This window comes from Myotis yumanensis, unplaced genomic scaffold, assembly GCF_028538775.1.
Source record: "Myotis yumanensis isolate MYYU_CA2020_CCGP unplaced genomic scaffold, mMyoYum1.0.hap1 SCAF_1, whole genome shotgun sequence".
NCBI classification, from domain to species: Eukaryota; Metazoa; Chordata; class Mammalia; order Chiroptera; family Vespertilionidae; genus Myotis; species Myotis yumanensis.
Window position 1 is genome coordinate 164,290,833 of NW_027223752.1, and position 23,230 is coordinate 164,314,062.

The window sequence follows — 23,230 nt, forward strand, 5'->3', positions numbered from 1 at the left end:
AGTCTAGGAAACACATATTGATGCAATATGGTATAGTATGTCTAGTTCTATGTCATTTTATCACAAGTGTAGATCTGGGTAACCACCACAGCAAACAAGATACTGAACTGTCCCGTCAACACAAAGCTCTCCCTTGGGATATCCCTTTATAGTCAATCCCCTGCCTCCACTATCCCCAACACTAATCTGATTTCCATTTCTATAGTGTTGCCCTTTCAAGGATGTTACATACATGGACTGATATAGTATGCAAGCTTTTGAGATTGGCTTTTTTCAGTCAGTTTAATGTCCTTGAAATACATCCAAGTTGTTTTATATATCAATATTAGTTCATTCTTTTTAAAAAAATATTTTTTATTGATTTCAGAGAAGAAGGGAGAGGGAGAGATAGAAACATCAATGATGAGAGAGCATCAATGGTTGGCTGCTTCCTGTATGCCCTCCACTGGTATCGAGCCAGGTTAAGTCCTTCAAAAAGCCCAATGTAAAATAAATGTGGCAACTGTAATAACATTTGAACTTGTCTTTATGTAAAAAAAATTGCTTGCATTATAATCTTGCTCTTGTTTTTACCATCTTTTAAAAAAATTGGTTGATTTTGAAATCAGTTTTCATTTTATATGTGTTTTGTTCAGTCATTAAAAGTGAATTTAATTGGTCATTTGAGGAGCTTTCTAAGTTTACTACTGTTTGGATCACAGTCGGAAACAGTGAAAGCTGAGTTGCACTGGCTCAGACTTTTAAACACCACCAGCCTTGGAAGGGGTTGGGGGTGAGGAGGATGTTACTGGGCTTTGTCAGCACTTCAGATTCCACATCTTGATTCCTGAAGGAGAACTCAGGAGTGGCCTCAACATTTCAAATACCTTAGACAAGCTGTCAGTTGTGTGAAAGAGGTAAGAGTGTTGCCCTTTAAATTTAATTCCCATGGTTCTTCATGAGGAAAAAGGCAGACTAGTGAAAAAAGATGGGTCTGGTAAAAAGATGGGTGGGGCATGCAGGAGGCAGCCAATCAATAATTCTCTCTCATCATTGATGTTTCTATCTCTCTCTCCCTCTCCCTTCTTCTCTGAAATCAATAAAAATATATTTTTAAAAAAACACAACTACTTTAAAAAAAGAATCAGTGTACAGTGCTCCCGGTTCATAGGTCGACTCTCAACCACTGAGCTGAACCCAGTTCATCAGAACTGGGACTCTGTGATCAATCTTAATTGATCCGGGGCTATCATGGATGGGGGTCTGATTCCTGTGTTGATGGTGAATTCTGGCTATTCAATGCATTCCACAGCCCAGCTCCTAAGTTTACATTTAAAATTCACTGATAACTTCTATGTTGAAAGATCTTGTCCTATTTCCCTTTTCAATATAGGAAGAACAAGGCTAAAATTATTTCCTTAAATGATTTTTTAAAAAAAAATATATATTTTTTTATTGATTCCAGAGAGGAAGGGAGAAGGAGAGGGAGATAGAAACATCAATGATGAGAGAGAAGCCTACTGGGGATTGAGCCCGCAACCCAGACATGTGCCCTTGACTGGAATTGAACCCAAGACCCTTCAGTCTGCAGTCTGACGCTCTATCCACTGGGCAAAACCAGCTAGGGCTTAAATAATTGTTTTAAAGTTATCTAAGATCTGAGATGCCAGAAATCAAAACACCGTTTTGTTCAAAGCACCTGTATTCTTGGTCCACTTCTTTTAGATTTGTTAGCCTCATACTGGAAGTTCTTTCTGATCTAGATAGTTCTGAATAGCTCAGTAAATGTAGGTGGTTATTAATATTACACACAATTAGCATGTTGTATTGCCATGGTTTAATTTTTTACAACTTATTAGTCAAAAACAGTAGATAGTATCTTGCATCCTCAATAAAGGTAAACTGGGACTCTGTGAAAATCTTTAATGATGGCCTTCAGGTGGTTCCTCTGTCTGTGCACTGTTTTGCCTTGGGAGCTCTTGGCTTATGGCCAGTGATTTTCTAAGTTTACATCTGTAGCACTGTACACTGATTCTTTTTTTAAAGTAGTTGTGTTTTTTTAAAAATATATTTTTATTGATTTCAGAGAAGAAGGGAGAGGGAGAGAGAGATAGAAACATCAATGATGAGAGAGAATTATTGATTAGCTGCCTCCTGCATGCCCCACACTGGGGACCCAGCCCACAACCTGGGCATATGCCTTGACCAGGAATCCAACTGTGACCTCCCGGTTCATAGGTCGACTCTCAACCACTGAGCTGTGCTGGGCTGTACACTGATTCTTAATTGATCCGGGGCTATCATGGATGGGGGTCTGATTCCTGTGTTGATGGTGAATTCTGGAGATTGCTGCTAAGATGGTGACAGCCTGCACTCTTAAAGTTTTAGGTTGAAAAATGCATTCATATTTCTGGTGGACACAGGTAGGGGGTATGGCAGGGAGCTGGTCTGCCTGAGAGCTGCTAGGCAGGCACCAGCAGTGAGAGTCCCAGGGAGATGGAGTGCTGCTGAAATAGGGTTTGATACAGGAGCTGGGCTGTGGAATGCATTGAATAGCCTGCATTTCAAGAGCTTCAGCCAGAAATGTCCCCAGTGGTAGGGATTTCCAAAAACCCACTAGAACGCATCACAGAAGTCTTAGCTTTAACAACCTACCAAACTGGAAGAGCATCAAGACCCCCAGACATATAAGAATAGTTCTTTCTCCTCATTATCCCTCAGTTTTCTCCCTGCTTTTAACCTGGTATGGTCTGAAATAGAAACTCCAGAGCTGGAGAGGAAGAGAACAAAGACACACAAGTATGACCATTCTCCCTTCTCCAAAGCTGAGTGCTGCCAGTCAGGAACTGGGGCAGAGGAGAGGGAGCAGAAGTCTTTGCTTTGGGGTTAATTTCTCAGTTGAGGTGGTGTTTTATGTATTTTCCCTAGGAATGAGCAGAAAAGTCATGCATCCTGTCCAAGTTTTCCACCAGGAGTGGGGGAAGATGGACTGTACTGAATAGATTTAATAGGGACTACGGGGGAAAAAAGTTGAGTTTTAAGCCACAAATTGTACTTGTTCAATGGACTAATCACATGTCCAAGTGAGGGCAACCAAGAGTCATGGAACTGGTTCCTGGTAATTTCTTTTGGAAATTATGCACATGAGGGTTTATTGCTGTCTAATGTTCATCACATTGGTGCCTCAGTTAAGACAGAGATGGTGAGCATCCCATTTAAATTCAGTTCAAGACAATTGTTGTTTACCCTACCAGGTATAAATCCGAGCTTAGAAGTGAATGGGAATACTGACCAGAAAACCCAATACTAACCTTGACTTCATTTCTTACCTTCACTAAAAGGTCCTTAGCCTCCCTCTCCAGCCATCGGGGGTAAAAGGGGTTGTCCATCCGGATGGAGTGGAAGAGTTCCTCTTCATCTTGTCCGTGGAAAGGTGACTGACCAATTAGCATTTCATAGAGGAGGACGCCAAAGGACCACCAGTCAACAGAATGGTTGTATTTCTGACCCAGCAAGATCTGTGTAGCCAAAAATGTAATGAATAAAAGTGAGGTTGATGAGTGAACACCTTGTATGGCTTTTTCAAGGCCAATCAGCAAATCATTGATGGTGATGACAGTAGTATGTGGTATAAACAAAGATCGCACTGAGAACTGTATATATTTTGGGAAGCTAATGATTGAATACAAATGAGTAGGCAATCTAAAACTGAGCAAACATTTTTTGAGTTTCAATTTCTACTTTTCCTCTTGCCTTAAGTGAAATAACTAAACTGTGTCATTAGCCTTCATTTCCATCTGTGATGTGAGGGCAGTAGACTCAGACCTAAGAAAGCTGGTATCTATCCCAGCTCTCCAGTGCCTCTGAGGTGAATATCTAACCCCATGTGTTCTACTGACCTGCGTCTTTGCATAAAGTTTCTGTAGGTGACCAAGTATCCAGAGAGGTTATCTGAACAAGTCCATTCCTTAAATCTGAACTAGTCATGGTTTACAACTAAGAGAGTAAAATTTTGTGACTATGCCAAGAGACAGACTAGGATACCAACTTGTTCAAATATAGATATTGGATGTAAGCGCCATGTACACCTTGATATTGGTGCTTTGAGTAGAACTAGTCTGGACTATTCTTAAAGGTAGTGGATTTAAAGTCTGGAATCCTACCTAATTTTAAAAGATTTCTACCTGTTCACCAATCCACTTTCTTGCAGAAAAGTCTTTTTACTCAAGCCTTTCAGCAACTTCCTTTTTAATGTTGGAACATAGAGAGTGCACATGTCACTCTACTCAGTGCTTTTCATCCCAACAAATCACGATGTAACCTTCTCTAAAATAGTACATAGGGCCCACCAATGGGTGAATGGATAAATACAGTGTAGTCTATACATACAGTAGAATATTACTCAACTTTACAAAGGAAAGAAATCCTGACACATGATACAACATGGGTGAACCTTGAGGACATTGTGCTAAGTGAAATAAGCCAGTAACAAAAGGACAAATACTGTACCATTCCACTTACATGAGGTACTTAGAGTACTCAACTTCATAGAGACAGAAAATGGAATGATGGTTCCTAGGGGCTGGGGGAAATGGGGAGTTGTTGTTTAATCAATGGGGATAGAGTTTCAGTTGTGCAAGATGAAAAAGTTCTGGAGATTAGTTGCACAACAATGTAAATGTACTTAACACTACTGATTGTACTCTTAAAAATGGTTAAGCTGGTATACTTTATGGTACGTATATTTTACCACAATTAAAGTCAGTACATAGCACTGGCTGGTGTGGTTCAGTTGGTTGGGCATTGTCCCATGCACGGTGTGTGTGTGTGTGTGTGTGTGTGTGTGTGTGTGTGTGTGTGTGGAATGCTGGTTCAATTCCCCATCATGCCTGAGTTGCGGGATCAATCCCTGGTAGGGGGTGTGCAAGAGGCAGCCGATCAATGTCACATTGATGTCTCTCTCTCTCTTCCTCTCTCTCTAATTTTATATGGAGAAGAGAACATTCTGTCCCTCCTGACTCCAGCTGCCAGGATGGTTTGGGGGAAGCTGCTTTATTATCCAAAGCAAAATGGAGAACGGATACTAGTATTGAAGTACTAAATTTAAAAAGCAAGACTGGGATCTTCTTTTCACACTGCAATTTAAGGGTTAGCTCACCTGTGTGAGCACACACACAAACACACAGAGCATTTTAGTATAGCATTCCTCATTTGAAATGGAATTTCCCCCTTTGAAATGGGTCTTTGGATTGAATGGTAGAATTATAGCACTGATAAGCCCAGGAAAGAAAAGTGGACACTGTAGTTCTAGACCAGTGGTTCTCAACCTTGGCTGCACATTAGAATCACCTGGGAATCTTTTTAAAATCCTGATTTCTGGGCCTCATCCTCTGGAAATTCTGTTTCTTTGTTACTAATGTTGTGGCCCCACCCCATAACAAAGAAACAGAATTTCCGGAGGATGAGGCCCAGAAATCAGGATTTTAAAAAGATTCCCAGGTGGCTCTAATGTACAGCCAAGGTTGAGAACCACTGTTCTAGACATTTCAGTATTTTCTAGGACAGCTTTATGTCTTGATGCTCGTGAACTTTTTGATGCAGAAAATAATGTGCACAGCACCCATCTCTGACCCTTACCTGACCCCAGGCCTGTCCTTGGGAAATGAGACAAGCTTAGAGTGAGGCTCAGGAATACTGTGAAAGTGTCTCTAATACAGTGATGGCGAACCTATGACATGTGTGTCAGAGGTGACACACGAACTCATTTTTTGGGTTGATTTTTCTTGTTAAATGGCATTTAAATACATAAAATAAATATCAAAAATATAAATCTTTGTTTTACTATGGTTGCAAATATCAAAGAATTTCTATATATGACACTGCACCAGAGTTAAGTTAGGGTTTTTCAAAATGCTGACACGTCGAGCTCAAAAGGTTCGCCATCACTACTCTAATATAAGACTTGCTAAACAAACAACAGCAAGAAACAGTTGTGAAGGCCATACTAAATACTACAGGTTCTACTTCTGCCTTAGTCCTCGATTGTGTAGTTTATCACTGGGTTGTTGTGAGGCTCCAGTGAAAAGAAGGAAAGACAAAGTGTTTTGTCATTTGGAAATGACTATATGCTACATGGCAAATATCTGTCTTGATGAACTGGTACCCACTTGTGAAAACAAAGATCAAGTTGCAAACAGAAATTTGCAATCTGCTATTGACTTCCAGTATAAAAACGCTATCCACTAGCCTTAACTCAATACTTAAATACTAAATTTCACTTTATTTATACATTTAAAAATATTTTTATTGATTTCAGAGAGGAAGAGAGAGGGAGAGAGAGATAGAAACATCAATGATGAGAGAGAATCATTGAGCGGCTGCCTCCTGTACACCCCACACTGGGGATCTAGCCCACAACCCTGGCATGGAAATCGAATCGTGACCTGCTGGTTCATAGGTCGATGCTCAACCACTGAGCCATGCTGGCTGGGCCTAAATTTTAAAGTTAACTTTAAAAATAAACTTTGCTAAAAAAACCAAGATGGTGGCATAGGTAAACACCGGAAATTGCTGCCTCTGACAACAACTTCAAAAATACAACTAAAAGACAGAACGGTCATAATCCAGAACCACAGGAAGGCTGGCTGAGTGGAAATTCTACAACTAGAAGGAAAGAGAAGAGCACACAGACTCAGAGGAGCTACGAAAGTAAAGTGCAGAGGTACGGAGGCTCCGGCGTGCGGGGAAAGGGGCTGGCACCTGAGGACGCAGCTGTCTTTTTGAATCGGGAGGGAGTCACAAGCTCCCGACTGCTCTGAACTCCCGTTCTGGGAAATCTCTGGGGTCCCAGGGCTCATACGGGGAGAAACTGGATGGTCTGGCAACAGGCAGAACTCGGAACTTGAGGACGGCTTTCCCTCAGAGGTGCTGGCAGCAATTACCAGGACACTGAGACTCGCGGCCACTTAGGGCAGGGCTGAGAATCAGCCATAGCTGCTTGCTCCGCCCTGTTGATTCCGAGACCCCGCCCCATCCAGGCTGCTGCAAAGGCTTTTGCATATGAATGCCCGGGTCCTTTGCAACCTGAAAATTACCTAACAAATTGCAGCTGGTCCAGACAGACCCAGAACTTCCAAGAGAAGACCCAAGGCCCCACAGCAGCTTGCATTGGTTCATAGCTGGGCCTCATCTGGGCACCCCCAAACTCCCCAAAAAAGGAAGGGGAATCTGCATATCTCTTCGTAGCTCCTGCTGTGTAACCTCAGGAAGAGGCTTAATTAGCACCTCCTTAGATCCAAAAGCCAGTGTACCCAGTGGTCAGAGTGGGACCATCCACATTACAACTCCTCAGATTCATAAGGAACACACTCAGGGGGCAGACTCAGTGAGCACCAAAGCCCCACAGAAGCAAGTCTTGCCTTCAAGTACAGCCACTGCAGACACAGCTGATTCTCACTGCCAATTGGCCTGGAGGTCAATTCCTCCCAGTGACACCTAAAACAATCAAGGCATAACTACAACAAGACTGTGCACAAAGCCCACAAGGGGGTGCACCAAGAGTGTCCACTTCAGGTAACTGGGGAGGCTGAGCCACTGGGCCCTGTAGGACATCTAGCACACAAAACCACTCTACCAACACAGGGAAGCAGACAAAATGCGAAGACAAAGAAACAGGTCACAAATGACAGAAATGGAGGACAGCAAACGACTGGATATAGAGTTCAAAACCACGTTTCTAAGATTTTTCAAGAATTTTATGGAAACCGCTGATAAATGTAGTGAGATCCTCAAGAAATCTAGTGAGATCCTCGATGTTGTGATAAAGGACCAACTAGAAATTAAGCATACACTGACTGAAATAAAGAATATTATACAGACTCCCAACAGCAGACCAGAGGATCGCAAGAATCAAGTCAAAGATTTGAAATACGAAGAAGCAAAAAACGCCCAACTGGAAAAGCAAAATGAAAAAAGAATCCAAAAATACGAAGATAGTGTAAGGAGCCTCTGGGACAGCTTCAAGTGCACCAACATCAGAATTATAGGGGTACCGGAAGAAGAGAGAGGGCAAGATATTGAAAACCTATTTGAAGAAATAATGACAGAAAACTTCCCCTACCTGGTGAAAGAAATAGACTTCCAAGTCCAGGAAGCGCATAGAACCCCAAACAAAAGGAATCCAAAGAGGACCACACCAAGACACATCATAATTAAAATGCCAAGAGCAAAAGACAAAGAGAGAATCTTAAAAGCAGCAAGAGAAAAAAAGTCAGTTACCTACAAGGGAGTACCCATACGACTGTCAGCTGATTTCTCAACAGAAACCATGCAGGCCAGAAGAGAGTGGCAATAAATATTCAAAGTGATGAATAGCAAGAACCTACAACCAAGACTACTTTATCCAGCAAAGCTATCATTCAGAATTTAAGGTCAGATAAAGAGCTTCACAGATAAGAAAAAGCTAAAGGAGTTCATCACCACCAAACCAGCATTATATGAAATGCTGAAAGGTATTCTTTAAGAAGAGGAAGAAGAAAAAGGAACTCTTACCATTTGCCACAGCATGGATGGAACTAGAGAGCATTGTGCTAGGTGAAATAAGCCAGTCAGAGAAGGATAAATACCACATGATCTCACTCATTTGTGGAATATAATGAACAACATAAACTGATGAACAAGGACTGATCCAGAGACGGAGAGGCATTGATTGGACTGTCAGGCCTTGGAGGGAAGGTAGGGGAGGGTGGGGGTAAGGGGGGAAGATCAACCAAAGGACTTACATGCAAGCATATAGGTCTAACCAATGGACACGGACAACAGAGGGGTGAGGGCATGGGGGGGGGGGGGAGGGGGTAACGTGGGTATAAGGACACATATGTAATATCTTAATCAATAAAAAAAATATTAAAAAAATAAAAATAAACTTTGCCTTAAGGAGCAGTTTAAAAGTAGACTCAGGGAGAATGATAAGGTAAATAAAGATGTGCACAATCAGTTCAGTAGTTTGCCTTCAGTGGGGACGGGTTCACACGCAATTCCTAGGATATGCCACAAGGGGGAGCCCCAAGCAACCAGAAACTACTTGAACATCACATCTTTTTTTTTTTTTTTTAAATATATTTTATTGATTTTTTACAGAGAGGAAGGGAGAGAGATAGAGAGTTAGAAACATCAATGAGAGAGAAACATCAATCAGCTGCCTCCTGCACACTCCCTGCTGGAGATGTGCCCACAGCCAAGGTACATGCCCTTGACTGGAATCGAACCTGGGACCTGTCCACAGGCTGACGCTCTATCCACTGAGCCAAACCGGTTACGGCAAACATCACATCTTTGTAAACAACTTCATTTGGCAGGAAAAATGAAAAGAAATTTGGAGGACAGGAGACAGCTGTGGTGGCATTTAAGGCTAGGTGATGTTAATAAAGAATTTCAGTCTTAAGTTAGGAGGAAGAAAAATGTATATTCATATTCAATTACATACTGTTGAAACAGAATGTTTGCAAATGCTTGCTGATCTGTGTTAGGGTTTTCCTTTTAGAATGTGTTTTATTTTATTTATAAGAACCTCTGAGTTAGGTCCTGTTATCCCCAACAAGAGAAGTGATTGGACTGAGGGAGGTCACATGTGTTGAAAATTATGATCTGAAGTGTGGTCTTTTGTTATTTAATCCCAATATTTTAATGCATAAACATGTTTGTACTGTTAATAACTCTAATAAAATTTAGTTATTTAAAACTATTTCATCCTCAGTTCAACCTGATTATATTCCATTTTATGCATGTTTTAAAACACACAGAGAATATTGGCAAAAGTGTATGAGATTCATATATAATAAGTATACATATAATGAGGATGCATTTTAAACAGATGAGGGAGCAGGTAAAAAAGTTTGAAAATATAGCCCTGGCCAGTTTAGCTCAGTGGGTAGAGTGTTGGCCTGTGGACTGAAGAGTCCCGGGTTTGATTCCTGTCAAAAACACATACCTCAGTTGCAGACTCAATCCAGATTGGAGTACCTGCAGGAGGCAACCAATCGATGTGTCTCTCTCACATCGATGTTTCTCTCTCGCTATCCCCCCATCTCACCCTCCCTATCTTCCTACCTTATACTCTCTCTAAAAATCATTAAAAAATATCCTTGGGTGAGGATTAAAAAAATAGCTTGAAAATATATAAAGAAGAAGCACTGGCAGTTGGATGGTGATGGAGAGAAAAGCCAGGCAAAAGGGTATCACTGGGGTCCAGACAAGAGACGCCGAGGGCCTGGAGAGGGTGCCAACAGTAAGGATGGGAAGGAACAGAAGTATGGGGGATTGAAGCGAAGGGACTGAGAAAGAATCTAGGGATCTTAATTCTGTCACAAAATTGGGGAGGGAAGAATAGGCTCAATGGCCCATGAGGTCTAAGTTTAGAAGATCTCAGTATCTGGATTTGGGAGGGGTAAGAAAGAAGGAGAAAATGTGGATAAGTCTTAGTGTCCTGGCTAGGTGACTGGATGGATAGATGTGTAGTGCAATTTGCCAAGAAAGAGATAAAGGCCCTGGCTGGTGTTTTTCAGTGGTTAGAGCATCGGGCCTTGTACCCCAGGGCCTTGGGTTCGATTCCTGGTCAAGGGAGTGTACCTGGGTTGCAGGTTCAATCCTTGGCCCCAATCAGAGTGTGTGCAGGAGGCAACCAAATGATGTGTCTCTCTTACATCGATGTTTCTCCCCCCCCCCCCCACCCCCCAACCCCTGCCCCTTCCACTCTAAAAATCATGGAAAAAATATCCTTGGGTGAGGATTAACAACAACATCAAAAAAGGGATAAAGAAGAAGGCTGGGTGGGGGTGGAGCAAGTTCAACAGAGGAAGGAGTTGGGGACCTGTTTTGTTTGAATGGTCTGTGGCATTAGTTGAAGATCTCAAACAAGAACATGGACGTATAGGTCCAGAACAAGAAGGAGTAGTTTGGGCTGGCCGTACTGACATCGGTGTTTTAAAACCATCCTGATAAATACAGTTGCTCATGGAGAAAGTACAGTAAGAAGAGAAGAGGACCAAGAGTGGAATCAGGTGAAGACAAGCATGGGTGAGGATGAGAGAAGGAGACTGAAGTTACAGAGAGAGAGGTCGCTGAAGCCAAATTCTGGGAGATGTAGAGGAAAGAAGGATTCAGGGAGAGGATGTAGCATAAGGTATTTGTAGACAGGAAAGTTAAAAGCTGTAATTTCTTGTTGACCAGAGGCCAATCTTATATTTAAACAAGGTTAAATCAAAATTAAATACCACATCCTCACAGGGAAAAGTCACATATTTTGTAGAGTCGGGGTGACACAGTTCCTTTGGCAATGACAGGGACTTGCTGTTAAATTTGTTTTACCCAGGAAATCAGAGGTCTATCACTGTCTATCAAACAACCATCACCACCTATTTATAAATACGGTTATTCATTCATTCTTCCAAAAGGTTATTTATTATTAACTTATGTGCCAAGGTGTGCACGCGGTCTTTGAATAAAAACAGGATTAGGATCACACTAATCTACATACGCTGCAAAATGGTACAGAACTATGCACACGTTGTAGCAATCTCAATGTCCTGGTTTTGAGTGTATCATAGTTATATGCCATGTAACCACTGGGGCAAACTGGGCGACAGGTTTATATGGGTGATGTTTCTGTACTGTTTTTGCAACTTCTTGTGAATCTATAATTATTTCAAAATAATAAGTTATTAAAAAAAGGAACAAAAATCAGCTCCTGACTTAGAGCAATCAGCATCCAATAGGACAGGGAGAGTCAAAGATAAAAAAGCAATGATGATACATGTGATGCAATGGGAAGGGCTGCATGGGAAAGGGGTGTCTGATCGCCCTGGGATGGCACCTGGGGAGACTCCATAACAAGGAGAGAGGAGGGGAGCGTTGGGTGGATGGATCTCTTCTGAGCAAATGCCATTTTTCTGGGGGCTCAGAATGTGATTGTGATGTCCTCTCTTTTTTTAAAAAAAAATAAAAAATAACAACACAACAAACCAAAAACTTTCCAATAACATGTGACACCAGCGTTGTGTCCTCATATCCCAGAAGGGGGCACACACCAGTGCCCTACAGCAATCCCTACATGCTCGCGGCAGCTTAGAAACCACAGTGTAGGTTTTTCTGCTCCTAAAATGACGGGCTGGACTACTCAGGTGCTTACTTATAGCCTTGTTCAGTGTCCACCTGCTTCTTCCCCATTGCTTTTTCTCTGGAGGGTCTGAGCAGAGTGAAGATATTGTAATACTGGGGTGGGGAGGGGCCATGACAGAAAGGATATGCTGCATCATTCAAGACTTGGAGAGCCGACCTAATTAGCATGAGTACCATCCCTCATACAATAATAACCGCAGCCCCTGTATCAGTGGTTCTCAACCTTCCTAATGCCGCAACCCTTTAATACAGTTCCTCACGTTGTGGTGACCCCCAACCATAAAATTATTTTCGTTGCTACTTCATAACTGTAATTTTGCTACTGTTATGAATTGTAATGTAAATATCTGATATGCAGGATGTATTTAGGCCACCCCTGTGAAAGGATCGTTCGACCCCCAAAGAGGTCGAGACCCACAGGTTGAGAACCCCTGCATATGCAGCTCTAATCATGCAATACTCAAAAACAAAAAACAAAAACAAAAATAAAAACAAATTCCAATCCTGAACGAGAATACTTAAAATCTGATCTTCAGGGAGGAGGAAGCGGTGCCTGCCTGGGCGTGCTGGGTTGGGAAGGGGCACTGCACATCCCTACCTCCGGGGCGATGTAGTCGGGGGTCCCGCAGAAAGTGTTCGTCTTGGCATCTCCTAACATGTTCTCCTTGCACATTCCAAAGTCCGCTATCTTGATATGCCCATCTTTGTCTAGCAGGATATTATCTAGCTTCAGATCCCTGAAAAACAAAAGCATAGCAAGACCTCGCTGCAGTCATTACAATGTTGTTAGAATAGGATTGCCCTCTGAGGGTGGTCTCATCACTCTACCCAGGGCAGCCCTCGCCTGGCTGCACCTCTGAAATGGGAGACTTCCCCGAGCGGATTGTCAGTCTTCCCTGTAAGCACCGCAGCTCAGTGCTGACCATCCCCGAGAGAGAGGGTCTGAACCGGATGACACAGAGCTGCTGTCGTCAACAGCCGGCGTGGGCCATCCCTGAACCCTTACAGACGACGCTGGGTCAGGACTGTGCCATTTCCTCAGAAGAGTCCAGGAACCCACTCTTCTGGGTCCTTTTAGTTGTCTTGCGTCTTCCCTTTGCGTCAGGTTCTCAACTGCCCCTTCTCCCTGCGTGGCTGTGCTGGCCTCCAGCTGGTCGGCCGGCCTCCATCTAGCTCCTTTCTTTTTATTTTATTTTTTAAAATATATTTTATTGATTTTTTACAGAGAGGAGGGGAGAGGGATAGAGAGTTAGAAACAACGATGAGAGAGAAACATCGATCAGCTGCCTCCTGCACATTCCCTACTGGGTATGTGCCTGCAACCAAGGTACATGCCCTTGACCGGAATCGAACCTGGGACCCTTCAGTCCACAGGCCGACGCTCTATCCACTGAGCCAAACCGGTTAGGGCATAGCTCCTTTCTTTTTAATTTTCACTCCCCCTTTAATCTGCAGTGAGTCAGAAACCAGACAACTGTATGCTGTCAATTATGTTTTGAGAAAAGAAGTGAGGAGATTGAAGTACAGTAGCTTCATCCAAGAAGGATGTGAAATGATGGCGTGTAATGGAGACATTTAGGACATCCATTCACAAAAGAGGGTACACGTGGCGGTCTGTGCACTTGTACAAGGTGTAGGCTTACAGTTCCCATAGGGGTGCTTGAGTGTTCAGGGGAGAGCTCCCCGCCTCCCCTACCCGAAAGGAGATCATTCTAGGTGGCCCCAAGCAAACACAGGCAAAGACAGGAGGCCCAGGAGACAGAGCGAGAAAGCAACAAGGTATCAAAGAGAAAGAGCAGAGTATAGGAAGGGAGGGAGAAAAATGGGCTGAGAAGAAGATTAAGAGGAAGGACCGGAATAAAGAGCAAACAAAGGTCAGACCCTTATTGCTTTGGATACTGGAATTGCTTACTTGGTTACTATTAAATCATCACCCGTGTTATCACCATGGGCAGGAAGCCTGGGTATGAAACTTTCAGCCACAAAAACACCCTGGGCATTTCATGGCACGAAAGAGCATCGACTACATTAAAGGGACCACGAAATACAGATGTTTCAGTGTGTCTGAAAGGGTAACATTTACCTGTAGACAATGCCTTTGGAATGGAGGAACTGCAGACCAAGAATGATTTCAGCAGCATAAAACCTGAGGGAAGAAAAATCAGAGTTCTCCACCAACTCAATAACGGAATGGAAGAAAACCCCCATTTTACCCTGTGACTACTCTGTGCAGTCCTCTGCGTAATGTACACACACCTCTGTGCGTACACAATTTATCTGTGTACACACATAATTTTGTTTCATCCGAACAAAAGGAAGATGTCCTCCCCGAGGGAATGAAGCAGAGCTGGTATCCTAAGTTAGCCCTACCTGCAGCTGGTGCTCATTCTTATATTTTAAATGACAATGCTCAAACTGTCATTTTTTCCCAATAGAACATACCCAAACATTAAATGCAATTGTATAGTGTAATAGGAAAGTAATTTTCCCTTTTATTTTAGATATATTTTTATTGATTTCAGAGAGGAAGGGAGAGGGAGAGATAGAAACATCAATGATGAGAGAGAATGATTGATGGCTGCCTCCTGCACGCCCCCCACCAGGGACAGAGCCAGCAACCCAGGCATATGCCCTGACTGGGAATTGAACTGTGAACTCCTGGTTCATAGGTAGATGCTCAATCACCCTGGATAACACGGATAGCAGGTGTTTGATGGCTCTCATGCCTTACAAAGCTGGGAAGGGTGCTGGACTGAGTGAATCCTCTCTAGCACGAAAAATGCCTGGTGGTTTCTCGGTGGTGGCTATCCCTTACAATTATCTCTGGGCAGTGTGCGGATGGCTCCCGGAGGCCAAGAGATCAGTGGTATGGATCTCAGCAAGGTTTCTGCAGGAGCTGGGGAACAAGTCCATCTTTCAACCTGTTCACACACCACCACTCAAAGCACTCATTAGGAGCCAGTGAAAGATAATTGAAGAAATATGGCCAGTCTGCCTGGCCAGCGTGGCTCAGTGGCTGAACGTCGACATATGAACCAGGAAGACAGTTCAATTTCCAGTCAGGGCACATGCCCAGGTTGTGGGTTTAATCCCCAGTGCAGGAGGCAGCCAGTCAATGATTCTCTCTTATCATTGATGTTTCTAGCTTTTTCTTCCTCTCCCTCCCTCTCTGAAATAAATGAAAATATGTTTAAAAAAAGGAAAAGAAATAAAGCCAGCATTTAAAAATGGGCCTGGTGGCACCATTAAAAAAAAAGTCACAGTGGTTTTACCATTCAGGAAAGAGGGACCGTGGGGGTGGGGGCGGGGGTGGGGGCCAGAAGGGGGTGGGTGGGTGGAAGGGGGTCGTCAGCTGCAGTCCCAATGGGTATAGGCAGCCTGTTCGACTCGCTTGTGTTGAGGGCTGCTCAAGAAGGTGAAGGTTTATTCTCAGACTAGATGTCCCTCCCGGATTCTGAATTCTCATGCTCAGAGCCACAGGCTTTATGGCTTTGCATTGACCTTTCCACGAAAGGCCTCAGCTTCATCCTGCGACCGCCTTTAAAATCTGTGCTACATTGGACTGCTCTCTTTTCAAAGGGCACACATTTTCTTCCTGCTCACATCATCTAGAAGCTCGAGGAACTGGGGCATCTCCTTGAGAAACTACACAGTTGATTTCAAAACACAGAGAAATTAAACAACACTGACAAAAATGTAAGCTTCACACACTAGGAACGTGGTTGCCTGGTGTGGTGTATTCTCGGGGGTTGCCTCGTCCTGGGAGTTAGGCGTGCTGGATGAGGAAACACACACGCCCAGGGAGGGAAGGGGTGTTCTGTGGGCTCTGTGGGGGCACAGAAACTGCATGAACAGAGGAAAACCCCAGACCCTTCGAAGGGCTCTTACGTGGCTCTGGGAAGGTCAAACTTGTGGCAGCTCTGGATGTGGTACATCAAGTCTCCTCCATTGAGAAATTCCATCACAAAAAAGAGGTTTTCCTGGGGAAAAACAAAGACAGTCCCAATTTTTAGCTTCCTCAAAAAAAAAAAAAAAAGGAACACAAACATTACTTTTTAAATGGATATAGATGATTTCACAGGAGCCAATTCTGTCTTCGAATCACTTACAAAAAGATAAAATTCATTTAAGTGATCAGTAGCATTGATGCCTCATCCATCAAAGATGGTGAGACTCAGTCCTGCCTTCAGGGTGCTTACAATCAAATATAGCCTTTATCTCTCCAGCGCAGGCTTAGATGGGGGCAAGCCACAGCTTAAGAGCGTGTTGCCCCCAGCAGAAGACTTCATCTGTATTTCTAGAGCGGGGAGTGAGGTGGGAGGGTGGGGTGGGAGGCTTGAGTGGCAGCGTCAAAGGCAAGGCTGAGATCTCCAGGCCGTGGTCAGAGTTTTAGAGGTGGCCACGGTTCCAGGAAGCCTGAACCCCTCCTACTGCGTGAGACAACATGTCCTCGATAACTGTATTCACGGCACTTTGCCCTGATTTTTTAGAGTCCCCATGAACCACAGAGTTAGTAATCCACAAAGTGTGGAGACACGTGTCGTGTCTGTGCATAAATTTGCACCTGAAAACCTCACCTGGGTGATTTTTTAACAGAATTAACCTTTAAGTTTTGATGTGAAACTAACTGTGGCCTCCGGGCATGCCAGGTGATGGTGGAAACAGCATTCTGGTCTGACAGCGACAAATGTCGCCTGTTAAACACGCCACAGAACCGGGGAAACCCAGCATTGTGGCAATTATCTCAATAATTCAGGCAAAAGTAAGCGTTATCCTCCTGCTTCTTCCAAAGTTGACCTTAGATGGGAGGTCACTGATACTTTCTCCTGTGGGCAGGCTAAAATCCTCTGCTGACATAAATCCAAACACTGATATTTCCAACATACTTGGAGGTTGATAATTTGCCTCATCTGCACACACCTGCTCTCTCATTAGCACATCTTCCCTCGAGCTCTTCTTGTCATAAGTACCATATGAATAGCTCCTAATCTTTACCTTTTTACCCAAAACTGTGATGGCCTGTACACGCACAGGGGGATCTCCTACGTATTCAGGAGAATGAAGGGTATAAAAGTTTAAAGTGAGACCATTTATTACAGCGCTCAGATGAAAGATTCCCTTTAATTGTTAGGATGTTTACAAATTCCTATAAAGTCTGAAACTTCAGGATTTACAAATTGTCAGTTAGGACTTGGAGAACGTGGGGGAAGGCAACTCGAGGGAAAAGGTTGACATCACTCGTACACACCCTTGGCCCGGCAGTCCCCTTGGTTCTCATGTCTAAATCAGACTCTCACCCTTGGTGGGAGTTTGGGGGCTGAATTTGTGCATCGACAGAGTCAGTTTACTGTGGGGCTCAGTCAATTTAGTACCATGGGCATTCCAAGAAGATCACACTGATGTAATGATGACTAATTAAATAATAATGGAGATTTATAGCATGTTGGATGTCACATTTAATCCCACTAAAACACATTATGGTTCCACAATAAATCTTCCAAAAACAGTCTGTTCTAGCTCTATCTTTATATTAAGCTGGGTACACCAAACAAAGCCCACTGGTTGTTTTTGGTTATTTATGATGGCATTTTGCTTCAGTTTAAGCCTTTGGTTTGGGTGAATAGCAGCGAAAACATGGGCTTTTTAAAGGGTGATAAGGGCAGCTCATGCCTGGAAGTCCAGCTTGGGTGGGCAGGATGGGGAAACTTGTCCTTCCTTGAGAGGGTGCTGTTTTGAGGATCTTTGCCCTCTTCTCGGGTTTCTGGTAGCTGTTTGGAAGTCTCAGGGATCTACTCGTCAAGGGAACTGTTGGGTCCACTCTGGTCCCAATGAAATGATGCTGTGATGAAATTAGCATAAATGAATACAGATACAAAGCATGCAGTTAAGGGATTTGGGTTTTGAGTATCACAGTTTGAAGGATGGATAAACCTTTTCAAAGTTGAATCCCAAATCCTATTCATAAAACTTAAATATAAATAGAATAGACTCAAATTTTCCTAAATGGCTGGGAAGGGAGTGCTCAGAGATGAAGGTGACCTGCTGCTGACCTGGAACTCTGCAGGGGCCCTATAAAAAAGAAAAGTCTGCTCACTGGAGAAACTCCAGATTGGGTGGGGTAGGACCAAACCCAGAAGAAGTTGACTCAGGGTAATTGTTAAGACCACGGTCTTTGCCCTCATTCAGACCCGAATTCAGAACTTGGAGAAGTTACTTAGCCTCTCCTGAGTCTTCATTTGTGAAATGGAGGGAATGATATTCCCACCTCCTAGGGGTGTTGTTGAGTATTACATGAGATTATATATGTGGAAAGCTGGCTCAGGCTTGGCACTCAGCATGCACATGATATCTGGTGCTGTTGTAATTATAGGGAGCAATTTAAAAGCCAGTAAAAAAATAAAAACAAAGTAAAAATATACAGCAGCTCCTTCCCAGAGGAAGGAACTGAACAGTCCTGTGGCTCTTGACACAAAGAGGAAAACGGAGCCTTGGCTCTCCTCCAGTCTGTTCTTTCTGTTCCGGTCGAGCTGAGAGAAAATGCAAAGCAGGCTCGAGAGGGGAGCATGATCTCCTGGGCTGTGGCCCCATTTCACTAGTATAGACCTCTCTTCTTAGGCCTGGTAATACTTTAGCTGATGCAAATGATTCTTTTGGGGCAATGAAAGCTGGCATTGTGATGGCGTTGGGGGATGGGATGCTCCAAATCTGGCCTAGACTTAGAATTTGTCAACAATGTTGGCACCGCATTTGTGGAGCGTAAGCTTTCGATTCTGATCTGTCACTAACTAGCCTGTAGCCAGGTAAATAGCACCATCCCTGAGACTCAGTCTCAACCTCTGAAAAATGAGAAGTATCAGCTATATTCCCCTTTACTAAAGACTCCCTGATTTTCACCATTTATATTTCACATTTAGTTTCCCCCCGTTTTCTTGGGGGAAGAGATAAAATTAACAAACTGTGACTGTTGAGCACATTATAAGACTAATGTACTAGCAACATTTCCCAAATAATAAAATATATATTGGTAAAAAGACTTTTATGCTTGCAAAATTCTTAAGAGAAGTCTGTGTCTAGAAGCAAGGCATATTTGAAGTAAAATTAAATAAATAGTGATGAGTCTTTCCTTTGAACCTTTCTCAAAGGAGGTAAGCTTTATGGCTGGGTTCATGGCCCACCATAACACCCCAGATGAGGTAAAAAAGTAGATGTCAGAGGACCTCCTCCTATTTAAGTAGTCTTCTGGTTATGCTAATAGAGCTTGATTATTGGTTGGGGGAAAATTCTCCTGTGTCCCAATGGTCCTGACCGCTTTAACATTTGAATTAATCCCATCATGGGCCAAGGGCTGAAAAGCAGAATGGGTTAGAACAGATTGTGGTTTAGCACTCTTTTGAGTAGACAAGAGTAGCAGGAGACTGAGTTTTTGATTTGTCTTTGGATTTTGTTTCTGAATCTTGTGTCTTATTCTTTTAGAAAAAACACCAGGCAAACTGCCTGAAATCCGAGAAGTAAAGAAAAAAGGCCGAAACCGGTTTGGCTCAGTGGATAGAGCGTCAGCCTGCAGACTGAAAGGTTCCAGGTTCGATTCCGGTCAAGGGCATGTACCTGGGTTGCGGGCACATCCCCAGTAGGAGATGTGCAAGAGGCAGCTGATCGTTGTTTCTCTCTCATCGATGTTTCTAACTCTCTATCCCTCTCCCTTCCTCTCTGTAAAAAATCAATAAAATATATTAAAAAAAGAAAAAAGTACATTGAGACTGGTAGGAGGAGCAAAAGCATGGAACAGCCTGGTCTGACATCCATGTGTGGTGTTTTAATCAGGAGGGATATCTCTGCTGTGGAGGTCACTGGTGAAGAGCAAGGGATTCCAGTCCCACCCCAGACTCCCAGCCCAGGGTTCCAGAGCTGGGAAGAGAATTCCCCGTAACTTCAGGCTATAAAAACCAGCAGGGATTGTGGCTGAATGAAATGAAGACAGTGGGAGTCCCAGCACTTCCTTTTAAAGGGCCAGCACATAGACTTACTCGGACTTGATCACTCTGGGCTCCAATGCTTGGGGTGGGGGGGGGGGGGTGGGGGGGCTTGAAAGGAAACTGGGATATTCAGGGAGGAACTGGATTTTCTTGCATCAGGGAAAGAACTCAGGGGCAGCTTTCTCCAGATGGGGATGCTTGCAGGGGTCATGTTCCTGTGCTGGGACCTCCCCTGTTGCAGAGCTGATTGGCAGCCATATCTGAGTTTCCATCAGCTTGGCTCATACTGTTCACTCTGCCCTGGTGACACCCTAAGACACCACCCTATCCAATTTTCAGGCCCATCCAAATTGTTTGCAGTGGCTTTTCCACATGAATGGCCTGTTCTGGCTCAAGGTTCAGACTTTTCTAAAATCTCTTAAACAAGCAACAGCCAGCATCAGCATGTCCCCTACCTATCAATAAGAGGCCCAAGACCCAGCACTAGCATCAGCTTGCCTTGATTCATCAGCTTGCCTTGGCCTCACCTGGGCACATCCAAGTGCAATACAAGTAGCAGCCATCTGCAGATGGCTCTATAGCTCCTGAAGGGTGGCCCCAGGAAGTGGCTTATTGCACCTCCTGGTAGGCCCTAGAGCCAGTGAACCTAGTGGACAGCTTCAAACCTTACCAGATTACAACTCTACACATCCACAAGTGACACACTCAAGGGGCAGAATCAGTGAGCACCAAAGCCCCACTAAAGCAAGTCCTGCTCCATAGGGGTATCTCCTGTACAGCAGCTCTTTCACTGTAATCACAGTTGGTCCTCACAGTCAATTGGCTTAGAGATAAATTCCTTCCAGTGACACCAACAGCAATAAAAGCTCAACTACAATAAGACAGTGCATGTAGCCCACACAAGGACACACCTAGAATGCCTAGCTCAGGAGACTGGGGAGGCTGAGCTACTGGGCCCTATAGGACACCTACTACACAAGGGCACTCTACCAATTCCAGGAGACATAACAGCTCTACCTAATACATAGAAAGAAAGACATGGAAGCAATCAAAATGCAGAGACAAAGAAACATACCACAAATAAAAGGACAGAAAAAGATCTAAATGAAATGAAAGCAAGCAAACTATTAGATACAGAGCTTAAACCAATGGTTATAAGGTTGCTCAAGAATCTTAATGAGAGGTTCAAGGGACTTAATGAGAGCATCAAGGGATTTAGAGAGACGTTCAGGGATCTTAGTGAGAATTTCAAAGACATGAAAAAGAACCAGTCAGAAGGCACAATACACTAACTGAAATAAAGAATAATTTACAAGAACTCAAAAGTAGAATAGAGGATTCTGAGAATCAAAGCAACAATTTGGAATATGAGGAAGCAAAAAACATCCAATCAGAAGAGCAAAAATAAAAAAGAATAAAAAAATATGAAGATAGTATAAGGAGCCTCTGGGACAACTTCAAGTGTACCAACATTTGCATTATTGGGGTACTTGAAGGAGAAGAAAGAGAGCAAGATAATGAAATTCTATTTGAAGAAATAATGACAGAAAACTTCCCCTACCTGGTGAAAAAAATAGACTTAAAAGTGCAGAAAGTGCAGAAAGTCCCAAACAAGAGGAATCCAAAGAGGTCTACACCAAGGCACATCAACATTAAAATGATTAAAGACAAAGAGAGAATCTTAAAAGGAGAAAGAGAAAAGCAGTTAGTTACCTACAAGGGAGTGACCATATGACTGTCAGTTGATTTTTCAACAGAAACTTCGCAGGCCAGAAGGGAAGGGCAAGAAATATTCAAAGTGATGACAAGCAAGGACCTACAACCAAGATTACTCTACTCAGCAAAGCTATCATTTAGAATTGAAGGTCAGATAAAGAGCTTCACAGACAAGAAAAAGCTAAAGGAGTTCATCACCACCAAACCAGTATTACATTAAATGTTAGGTATTCTTTAAGAAGAGGAAGAAGAGGAAAGAAGAATAAGAATAAGAATAAAAAGAAGAAGAAGAGGAAGAAATATGAACAATAAAATGGCAATAAATATATACCTATCAAGAATTGAATCTAAAAACAAACAAAGAAAACAAAACAAAAGAACACACCAAAAAATCTAATGAACAAAATAAACTCGTGAATAAAATAGAATAAGAGGTATGAAAACACAGAACAGACTGATGAATCTCAGAGAGAAGGGGAGTAGGGGGCCAGTCAGAGATTAACCAAAGATCTTATATACATATATGCATTACCTATGGACACAGATTATAGGGGATGAAGGCCTGGGGTAGGGCAGAAACCGGGTAGAGGGGAGCAAGAGGGGGTAAATGAGGGACATTTGTAATACTCTCAACAATAAAGATTAAAAAATAAAAATAAAAAAGAAAGAACACCAGTAGGCCTGCTAGGAGAAGAGTATTATCCCTGATTTTGCAAAAAGAATTAAAACACTAGAGTAGAGCTCAACCTTTAGGGTCCTGGCCCCAGTTCAAACATTTGATGAGTTTTTTTTTTTTCTCACTTTGCCTACCTAGTAGCTCCCAGGAAAAGTGAATTTTTAAATAGGAAGGTTGCCTACTCAGCCGGTTTCCTGCAGAAGGAAACAAAAACGGACTGCTCTGTAAAGCGAGCATTCCTTTAAGGCTTCATGTTCATACCATTCATGGTCTTCTGAGTGAGTTCTGTGAGTGTTCTTCCTTCACCCACTGATCTTATTAATGAAACAATAACACATTGAGCATATTTCCATCCTGTCGGTGAAGTGAGTTTTAGTTGGGGTTTGACAGTACGATTACATAGATTACATTAGGGCCACTGGAGGAAGTGATTCATCGAATAATGCTGAAGCACCTATGGCTAACAAGAAAGCATTGGGTATATCATTCAATACCTGTATTTATCCATCAGCTCTTCAATTTACAAATATACCTATGGTACGCATGCTGCTCTCTTATGCCAGACCATCAAAACAAGAGAGTTTTAGCTTTGCTGTGATTTTCTGACAAGTGAAGGCAATAATCAATACTGGTATTCTGTAAATAAATGGGTATTCAAAACTGTGGTAATATTTTTGAGACCTTTAAAAATGATATATATTATAGTCTTGCA

General features: G+C 42.9%; 1 protein-coding gene across 3 annotated transcripts in view; it reads right to left on the minus strand.

The window, feature by feature from the left end:
* Nucleotides 1–23,230, minus strand: part of PRKCQ (protein kinase C theta) — a 144,336-nt gene that overhangs the window by 10,984 nt on the left and 110,122 nt on the right. For all 3 annotated transcript variants that reach the window (XM_070391556.1, XM_070391549.1, XM_070391542.1), the window contains exons 13-16: nucleotides 16,042–16,133; nucleotides 14,237–14,299; nucleotides 12,752–12,890; nucleotides 3,309–3,497 (exon numbers count right to left, since the gene is read on the minus strand). In XM_070391556.1, coding sequence (XP_070247657.1) covers nucleotides 3,309–3,497; nucleotides 12,752–12,890; nucleotides 14,237–14,299; nucleotides 16,042–16,133 — 483 coding nt within the window. The remainder of the gene's footprint in view (nucleotides 1–3,308; nucleotides 3,498–12,751; nucleotides 12,891–14,236; nucleotides 14,300–16,041; nucleotides 16,134–23,230) is intronic.